Source organism: Nicotiana tomentosiformis, chromosome 2, assembly GCF_000390325.3.
Source record: "Nicotiana tomentosiformis chromosome 2, ASM39032v3, whole genome shotgun sequence".
In the NCBI taxonomy this organism is placed as follows: Eukaryota; Viridiplantae; Streptophyta; class Magnoliopsida; order Solanales; family Solanaceae; genus Nicotiana; species Nicotiana tomentosiformis.
This window is the reverse complement of record NC_090813.1, coordinates 45,225,917-45,235,863: the sequence shown is the minus strand read 5'-3', so window position 1 is coordinate 45,235,863 and position 9,947 is coordinate 45,225,917. Positions and strand designations below refer to the sequence as shown.

General features: G+C 34.1%; 1 protein-coding gene across 1 annotated transcript; it reads left to right on the top strand.

Annotated features, from left to right (window-relative positions):
• Positions 1 to 5,295: 5,295 nt before the first annotated feature.
• Positions 5,296 to 8,046, top strand: LOC104115095 (V-type proton ATPase 16 kDa proteolipid subunit). Its single transcript, XM_009625697.4, has 3 exons — positions 5,296 to 5,563; positions 5,645 to 5,930; positions 7,601 to 8,046. The coding sequence occupies exons 1-3, from the start codon at positions 5,485 to 5,487 to the stop codon at positions 7,731 to 7,733; spliced, it is 498 nt and encodes a 165-aa protein (XP_009623992.1). The 5' UTR covers positions 5,296 to 5,484; the 3' UTR covers positions 7,734 to 8,046.
• The last annotated feature ends 1,901 nt before the right edge of the window (positions 8,047 to 9,947 follow it).

The following is a 9,947-nucleotide window of genomic DNA, read 5'->3' as shown; positions in this document are numbered from 1 at the left end:
CTACGAGTTCAACCATACAAAAATTGTCCAATTCCGATGTAAAATGGACCTTCAAATCTTAAATTTTCATTTTTGGAAGATTTTATAAATGAGTATGGAATCATGAAATATAATCAATATAGGATAAAGAACACTTACCCCAATATTTTTCCGTAAAAATTGCAAAAGAATCGCCTTAATCGGAGACTTAAAACTCAAAAATGAGTAAAAATGGCAACTTCCGAAATTATGGGCTCTGCCCAGTCATTTTCGCAGCTGCGGATAAACTTCCGCATTTGCGGACTCGCATTTGCGAGACAAGGCTCGCATTTGCGATGCCAGGTTGCCAGGTAAAGTTCTGCATCTTCAGAAATTTCTGTCGCACCTGCGGCATCCGCTTTTGCGCAAAATGGCTGCACCTGCGAAGACCCCAGGCCAGTCCAGTCCGGCATCTGTGCAATTCCGCCGCACCTGCGACATCGCACCTGCAGCCAAGACCCTCGCAGGTGCGATTACATCAGAGGCAGCAAATTTTCAGAATACAATTTGATCCGATTTCGATCCGAATCACACTCGGGGTACTCGGGACACAGTCTGAATATACCAACAAGTCCCGTAACATAATACGGACTTACTCGGGGTCTCATATCATGTCAAACAACGCTGGAATTATAATTCACCTCTCGATTCAGACTTTTGAGTTTTAAACTTTTCAATTTGCAAATCTCGTGCCAAAACATATTAAATGAATCCGGAATGATTTCAAATTTGACACACAAGTCATAAATGACTTAACAGAGCTATTTCAATTTCCAGAATCGGATTCCGGTTTCGATATCAAAAAGTCAACTTCGTGATCAAACTTGAAAATCTTAAGCCTTTAAATTACTAGTTTCCGTTAAATGACCATAACTTGAGCTAGGGACCTCCAAATTAAATTTCGGGCATTCGCCCAAGTCCCAAATCACGTTACGGACCTACCAGAACTGTCAAAATACTGATCCGGATCTGTTTGCTCAAAATGCTGACCAAAGTCAACTCAGTTAAGTTTTAAGGCTCTATTTCACATCTTAATTCATTTTTCACATAAAAACTTTTCGAAAAATTATATGGACTGCGCACGTAAGCCGATGAGTGATAAATAGTGCTTTTTCAAGGTCTTAGAATACCGAATTAATTATCAAATTTAAAGATGATATTTTAGATCATCACAGTAAGATTGCGTACACACTACCCTCTCCAGATTTCGCGTATGGGATTAAGCTGGGTTTGTTATTGTTGTTGTACCAGTGTCTTACTATAGTCTTCTCCCAACTTCACTATTACAGTTTTCTGTACACGCTGGATAATCATTTGAATCTTAAAGTCTGTCTCTCTCTTAACATGTGTTCAATAGCAATACACAGTGTATAAAAAAGTAATGAAAATACCAGTTAGCGTAACGAGCAAAAGGAATATCCTTGAGGATGGGGTCCTCTCAAGATTTTAGACTTTTGACATTGACTTTCCTCCAAACACCCCCACCCCCTGTCGGAAAATCCCCTTAGGATAATGGGGTTTTAAGAACTAATTAATCAGAACATAACAGCTTACCCTTTAGTTAAGTGAAATTATTGACTTGTGGTTATATGGTGGTTGGTGAAGAGGAAAAATCACACTTTAAAACTCTCTATTTGTCTCTAAATCAATGGTTCTAACAACTTCACCATTATTTTCCACGACCAACACAGTTGCATTTCATTGCATTAATTCCCTCTTCACTAACATTTAGAGAGGTGTGAAAAACAAGATTCTTGCTGAGATGGGGGGAGCATATGCATTATGATTACACTCTCCCACCCCCATCTCTTCTATGCTAGGTAACAATACTAATTTCCTTTTACAAAAGAATTGAACATATCTCTTTTCGAGATTATAACATCTCACCATAAAGCTCATGATTTAAATTTAAACACTTTTTAGCCCCTTATAATTAGCAATTGTGAGAGACTCTTAACATCACTAAACTTAATTAATTTCGATTTAAAATTATTGAAATTAGTTTTGGAGTTACTTGACTTCTCTAGAAATTAATGAGATGTTGATGATTGACCATCATGGTAAATTAAAGTGGATATATCCTGTGCCTTATTAATGGACCATAATATTATTTAAAAGCTACAAAGTTACTGCTAGGTGACTGATTGATTGATGACCATACCAAAACAATGTTTTGTTTATTAGAAAACATAGTAGTTCATTCCGCAGTATATTCCAAAAGATGTTGTCATATGTACAAGCCAAACTTGTTTGGAATTCCTTTGATATTACACTTTGACAGCTGGTTAATTCTGAGAGAACGAAAGAAAAAGTTTTAACAAGTGTGCATTTTATACTTTTACTGAATTTGGTAAATAGAAAAGTGAAAAAAGCATTTAAAAGTTTTTTTTTCTTCCAAAGGAAAGATCTTCAAATTAAATCCTGTTAAATTTGCAAGAATATTAAAGGAAAATGGTTCTTTATTCTTATTTTAGTTTTTCAAAGAACAAATATGACAAAAGGAGCGGATCTAAAACAGATTCTATCAATTCAACTCATGAACGCAATAGCCAATTTGCTACAAAACAATTAAAATGTATACATATAACAATATAATTACATTCATAATTTGCCTCTAATTCGGTATAGGTATGTGAATTACTACCTTTCGACGGGAAGTGTCCTGCCAAATGTTGTTGGGAATTAAATGGAAAATTGGCCATTATGATTGAGAAAGGATTGAAATTGAGTTGGTGCTTGGATATAAATTTGGTTGAAACTTGAAAAAAAAAGTTTTGAAGCTATGCTGCAAAATAACTCTTGAAAGTTAAAATTGTGTTTGAACGTACATTTTACTTGGGGGAAAAAGTTGAAAGTTTGGGAAATTTGAAAATTGAAATTTTTTTCAAAAATTGATCAAATTACATGAACAAACAATATTTTTAATTTTTTTAAAAAATAAGTAAAAAAATGAAATTCTATATCTAAACGTTGAGCTGAGCAACCATGATGGAGAGCTAAGGTTCTCTCAATTTTTTATTTTATTTTTTGTTAATTGGGGTGAAAGAATTAATCATGAATGGCCTTGTTCATTGCAGTATTGTTATGGCTCCTACACTGCCTCGTGTAAAATCTCGTTTCTTTTAGGTTTATTATAAGTGGGGGTCCAAAAAAACCAAAATTTTCATTCTTTCTTAATGATAGCATTTCCCAATTGACTAATTACATCTATTTCTTCTTTTGCTTGCATTGCTCAGACAGAAATGTGTTTCTCTTTTCTTTACTTTATTTCTTGGTTTCTAGATACGTTTTCTTTTGGCCTTTAACAAGCCATATTTTAATATTCTCTGATGCTTTTGTCAAAAGTGATGATTCTTTTGGGTATTTTTACTTTTTCGAATTCCTTTTTGATCTTTTCTAGTTACTGTGCTTTCTATCTTAATCTCTACTTACACTTGGCAAATATGTTTGCCGATATGGTGTCTTTAGTATTATTAGCCATGATTTTATGAACCCTTGCCTGGCATTTTCATGGACCATTTTGAAAACCAATCTTCATAAATATCAAAGAATATCTATAGAGGAGTACATTTTTAGTAAAATAAAAGAGATGCTAGTAGTAGTAGGATTCATCCCAACAATATAAGTTGGAAAATTATTTTGTTGTTAATTTATATCCCAGCTATATATGTTTAGGTAGAAATAAGGACTAGTTTCTTTCTTATTGTATTCTTTATTTGTTAAAATTCCCTCCCCTAAGCCATGTACGTGGAAGATGTACATTGGATATGATGTGGGATTGCACATAGGGCGAAGATATTCTAAGATGTCATTTGATTAATTGTATTGGATAATTGATCCCAACATAAAATAATAAAGTGTTTGGTTGGTCGAGTTAAAATAAAATAAGGCAACATGATCTAATTGACGGTATTAAATAATACTCACATCAAATTATGATTGAGTGCAAAGAAACAAATGAGGAGAAGCTTCTTTGTGATATATTATTTGTTACTGATGCTTCTATTCTGAATTAATGTCCTTTCAGAAGTCTCTTTTCTTTCTTTCAGCCCCCACAAAAATGGCTTCAGAAGCACTTCATGATCTCAGTCGAACGTGGGGTGTGATGCTTCTTATATATACCTATAATAATAATGTCAAACAGAGACAACAATTCCTTTTCTTGCTCTATTTTTAAACTAAGTTGCATGAGAATATCCATCAGTCACCTCAACAATCTTACTGTTAATGGAAAAAATTAAATGTCTTTTACTTTGTAGTATATGTAATAAAGAAGCTCTTCACGGCCGTGCGGGTGGAGCTTTGTAATAATAAATACAATGATGAAAAGTGTAAATTAAGTGGATGCCTTTTTATCCACCACTTAATTAATTACTGCAATGTTTTGCATGTCAAGCAAAGGTTTTCTCGATCGAGTGTCCAATTCACTAACTTCTTTGTTCCGATTGAAAAGAAGTTTGTGAATTTATTAATTGAACTAGGATGCTGTTCAGGTACACACAGTAATTTGGAGAAAAGGATAAACAATAAAAAACTAAGCTAAGTTGCAAGTTTCACGTATATAAAGCAGTGTATTAATTTGTATTGATGATGATCTTTCAATTGCTTCTTCAACCATGCATTTTTTGCCACTAATTTAATTTGTTTACCATTGAGTACTCGTTGACGTTCCAATGAGATAATTTCAATATAAGCATGCATTTTAGGAAAGAATTTAATATTCATTTGTCTACTATTTATTTTTGATTGATAGAAATGTTAGCTTTGGGCAAATACTATTGCAATTCGCCAACTATTCACAGCAAGTTTAGCCCACTCAGCTAACAGAAGAACAAGATCCAGCTTACAGCGGACGGCCCAATTAAAGTCATTTAACGAAGGGACAAGAAAGGGGGCTGTCACTCCTCTTTTAGAATAGTCCAACACCTCATTTTGCCACTTCTTAATTTGGGTTACCTAAGTAGTCCAAATCAAACCACGAAAAACTTTTTCAAAATACAGAAATAAAAGTATATAATTTACTATAGTATCCATATTTCTCTCTCTATATTTAAACAAAAGAGAACTTGTCTTTAGTTTGCCAACTAATCAAATTATTATAACAAAACAAAACAAACAAACTAATAAAAAATAATTTAAGTTGGTCGAATATTAACCTATTGTTTAATCCAGTCTAATCCAACTTATTGAAGGGACTAAAATAAGAGAAGTTGAATCAACAACCTGTTCATTAGACACATTTAAATTTGAGGATAGAGCCCATACTATGGCAGCTGCAAAGAAGTTTCCTGCACAACGTGTCCAACGTGGGCTTGAGAGCGACAGTGCAACAGACCCAGACAAGAAACGAAACCGAAGCCTAAGACAAATACAAGGACATACGAGTAAAATACCTCTCGCCGATCAGAAAACCTGCCTTCAAAATTCCGATCGATCACCGGCGATATCTCTGAGCAAACTGAAAAAATGTCTTCAACTTTCAGCGGCGATGAAACTGCGCCCTTCTTCGGTTTCCTCGGAGCAGCTGCAGCGCTCGTTTTCTCCTGTAAGCTCCATAATAAAACTTTGCGTCCATTATTCGATTCAACGAATAGGAACTGATATATAATCATCAATTTCGTTGTAGGTATGGGAGCTGCTTATGGAACGGCGAAGAGCGGTGTGGGAGTAGCGTCGATGGGAGTAATGAGGCCAGAGCTTGTGATGAAGTCAATTGTGCCGGTTGTTATGGCTGGAGTGTTAGGTATATATGGTTTGATTATTGCGGTAATTATCAGTACCGGAATTAACCCTAAGACCAAATCGTATTACCTTTTTGATGGATATGCGCATCTTTCTTCTGGTTTGGCTTGTGGTCTCGCTGGCCTTTCCGCTGGAATGGCTATTGGAATTGTTGGTGATGCTGGTGTTAGGTAATTTCGCAGTCTGCTCGTTTTTTTTTTGTAGACTTATTAGAAAAAAAAAAAATACTTCTTTTGCACCTGAATGGCTTGAGAATCAATGCTTTTGTAATGTATTTTGTGAAGATTATGGTATAGTAGTAGTTTTTCATGATAAGTTCATTGAAATGAATCGCTTTAGATCTTTCCTTAATAACTGTACTTGTCCCATCCAATGTCATGTAAGAATTGCAAAACTTACATGAATGGCATCTTATTTGACTATCTAGTGAATTGACCTTGTTTGTGGGATGTCGAGGCGTTTTACCTGTTGAATTTGCTTCTATTTGTTGTTAATCTTATTGCTTCCTAAGTGCTTGGTTTCTCCTAAAGGTTTGAACTTTGAATGTCATCTGATTCGTCCTCCTTGTTTGGTGAACGAGAGTCTTTGTTCCATAAGAGCTGTGTCTCTTTTCTTTTCTAAAAACTAAAACTAGATAGTGCCACTGCAAAACATCAACCTCTTTTGTCTCAAATAAGGACCTCATTGGCACGAAGCATTAGGACTGACTATCATCACTCAAGATTGATAATTTAGGTTCCATGTAAAGCGTCCGCGGAACATGTGTTAGGATAATATATGTATTCTTTTATAAATTATGTGCTTTACTTCAAAGAAGTAAATGCTCCCCTTCTCCTTCTCACTTCACTTAATGTCGATTTTTGGGCCTATCGCTTTTGAAAATGCTGATTGTAATCAATAGTAAATTAGTAATAATGTTACCTTCTCAAAAATTAAAAAAATCAATAGTAATCGCTCTACTTTACAAATTATTGCACCAAAGAAATTAGTTGGAACTTCTATTTAAAGCTACGAGTTTTGTGCTCACTGAATTTATGTTTTTATCTTTTTCCTTAAGTGGTTTTTGTACACTGAATAAACTGGTTCTATCAAACTGCAACCTAATACTAATGTCTGTGGTAGAAAGATTAGAAGGGTAAACCCTGTAACTTGGGTATTTCAAATTTTGAAGTGAGAAATCCTAACACTAGCATAAAAGAGCCAACTATTTGTGATAAGATTGACGGTAATCTATCACATTGTGGCATGCCAAAAAGCAAGTCATTAACTGATATGAAGTGGGGGACCCTTTTATTGCTTTATACATATTTTTAGCAGAATAACAAAATCTACTGTTCTATTGCCCTTTCCTTGGGAAGATACTTTTAGTTCACTCCGTTTTTTCCACATATGCTGATGTCTTTCCATTAATGAGTTGCAGAGGATTTTGTTCCCATTATTTTCTAAAATTAATATAGTTATTTTAATAAAGAAACAGAAAGCTGCAGTTTTCATCCTTGATGCGAACCCAAAGTATAATTATGACTGTCATCATGAAAGAAGTGTACAACTAAATCAGTTTTGGCATAGCAAACTTTATTGTCACCAAGAAATGTTTTATGAAGGTGAGAAATATCCATCTCTATATTGTTTCGTATCATTCTGAAATAAAATCCTTTGGACTTTCCTTCTAGCTGCTTTATATATGTTCTTAGCAGGAGAGGACCTTTTATTTGATTGTTAGATTTAGTCCCTCGCGTTGGTTTATCAGAAGTTGCATTATCTTCTTAAGTTTCCTTATATACAAATTTGTATTTAATATCTCTTGGTTCCGTATCCTAACATTATCTTATTTTCCCAGAGCAAATGCACAACAACCAAAACTGTTTGTCGGTATGATCCTGATTCTCATCTTTGCGGAGGCATTGGCTTTGTACGGACTGATTGTCGGCATCATCCTTTCTTCCCGTGCTGGTCAATCTAGAGCAGAATAGAAAATAGTGATTTCCAGATTCATGACGGAATCATTTTGCATCATTGTGCTGGCAGTTTGGTAACCGATGCTAGTTTAGATGCATCTTTTCCTTTTCCTTTTCCGTCACACTTTGTTTTCCACTGGTGATAGTAGATTTGGAAGCTGCTTTTTCCCTGCATGCAATCTAGAGAACGTTCTCTTAATTTTTCAGTTGCTATAGTTTGCAATAATGAGGAGCATCTTGTTGGTCGAATGCTGATACAATTGTATTATTTTTATTGGAATGCATTTATAACCTCAGTATATGAAATCCACCTTGATCATTACTATAACTGCTTGAGCAGTCATGCAAAACTCTTGGCTTTTACTATATTCATATTGGCCTTTCTTGTGTAAGACTTTTTTATCTATTAAAAATGGCAGAATGAGCTGTGAAGTGAAAAAAACTTTAGTTATTGCACGTTGAGTTTTGATGTAATGAAGTGGGTCTGTGATAGGAAAATTAATGGATTAGAAATATTACAACCAGAATGGGACTGCTTGTGTTATTTTTCTTCCTAATAAAATGTCTTTCTTTTCATGTCTTCTCTACCTGCTAAGCGCATGGATACTATTTCTTCGCAGTACAATAAGGATCATATTTTCTAATGAAATCTGTGAATTAGTAGCTTAATTTTCCATTTTGGGCAAAGAAACTTGCTGTGTAGCATGAATTAAGTTTTGGATCACTTTGGAGCTCTGAGTGTGAAGATGCAGTTTAGGTATCAAATTGACATGATAATTTTGAGAGAATGAAGCCATAAGGTGGTTTTATATACTTAGTGAGTAAAATTATAATTTTGTTAAAGTTTATTGAGCAAACGGAGATTCGAACCGATAACCTAATAGCCAAATAACATTAAATTGTTATCGAACTATTTACCCAATAACTCTATATCGATAACCCAATATCTTTTTTTCGGTTCGGACTAACGGTTATATCCGATAGGCGATATATGCCCGCCCTAAATGCTAATTGTTGCGGGAAGTTGCCTGTTTGAACAAGGCATTGTTGTACCACATCTTTTTGGGAGAACATATTTCGTATTATGTTAATCAGTAGAGATAATTTATGGCTTGTTTAGTAATCAAATTAGAATCATGTCTACTTTTGATTGACTAATCAGGTGCTTTGCACTTACACAAGGGTCCCTATGATATACACCGTATTCTCAGTGTTATCTGATGCCAAAGAGAGGTGGTGTTGTTGATATTGAGATTGTTGATCGACCATAGTAGGTCCTTAAATAACGATATTGCTCTTCATAGTATGAAGGGTGGGATACAAGGGCAAATTTTGCAATGTAATTTCAGACCCTAATTGGAGTATAATTTATTTCAAAATTTATTTAGTAGAATGAATCAAGCATCCGATTATAGTCTACCTATATTTAGTAACAGTTCATAATTTAGGTAAGTAATAAATATTTGACTGTCGTACTGTTATACGTTGAGGTTTTATGCAATCAGTACACCAAAGGATACTAAATGTGTATTTGTGAACAAACAGTGACTTTAATGGGTTGGAGCTTAAAAGGAAAAGAGGACTGTGATTTCTGTCAATTCCTTGTGCGAGAGCAACTCACAGGCTTTAACCCAAGCCTGTTATTAGAAGAAATGCATAATGCATTACGTATTTATAAATTACATTTCTTTCACGCTATATCCAAAAAAAGTTAGAATAATATAAATGATAAGTCGACAGAATTTGCCCTTGTGCCTTAATATTATGCTCTAGTGAGGTAACTATATTCACATATTTTATTGTATCATGAATCTAATCGTAGCATCTTCTGTTCAACTCATTTGAATAAACTTTGTACATTTGAAAAGATTTAAAAAACTGAAAAAGATTGCCCCCAAAACAATAGTTAAAAGAAACCAGATGATTCTTTTTCCTTCATTTTTCATGTGTTTATCTTTGTTTGTCATCATTGTTTACACTGAGATACAATTTAGAGAAGCTGAGCGGCATGAAAGACTTAAATGTGTGTATTTAGTTGGTTTAAAAAATCTATATCTATATCTATCTATATCTATCTATCTATATTTTATTATAAAAGTATGAATACAATGTCGATTTACAAAAATAACCTTATAATATTAAACATAATAACTCATAATAAAAGGGCATAACCGGAATTCTAGATATTAGCCTTATAATCCTATTAGTTTTAGGATATAATATTACACG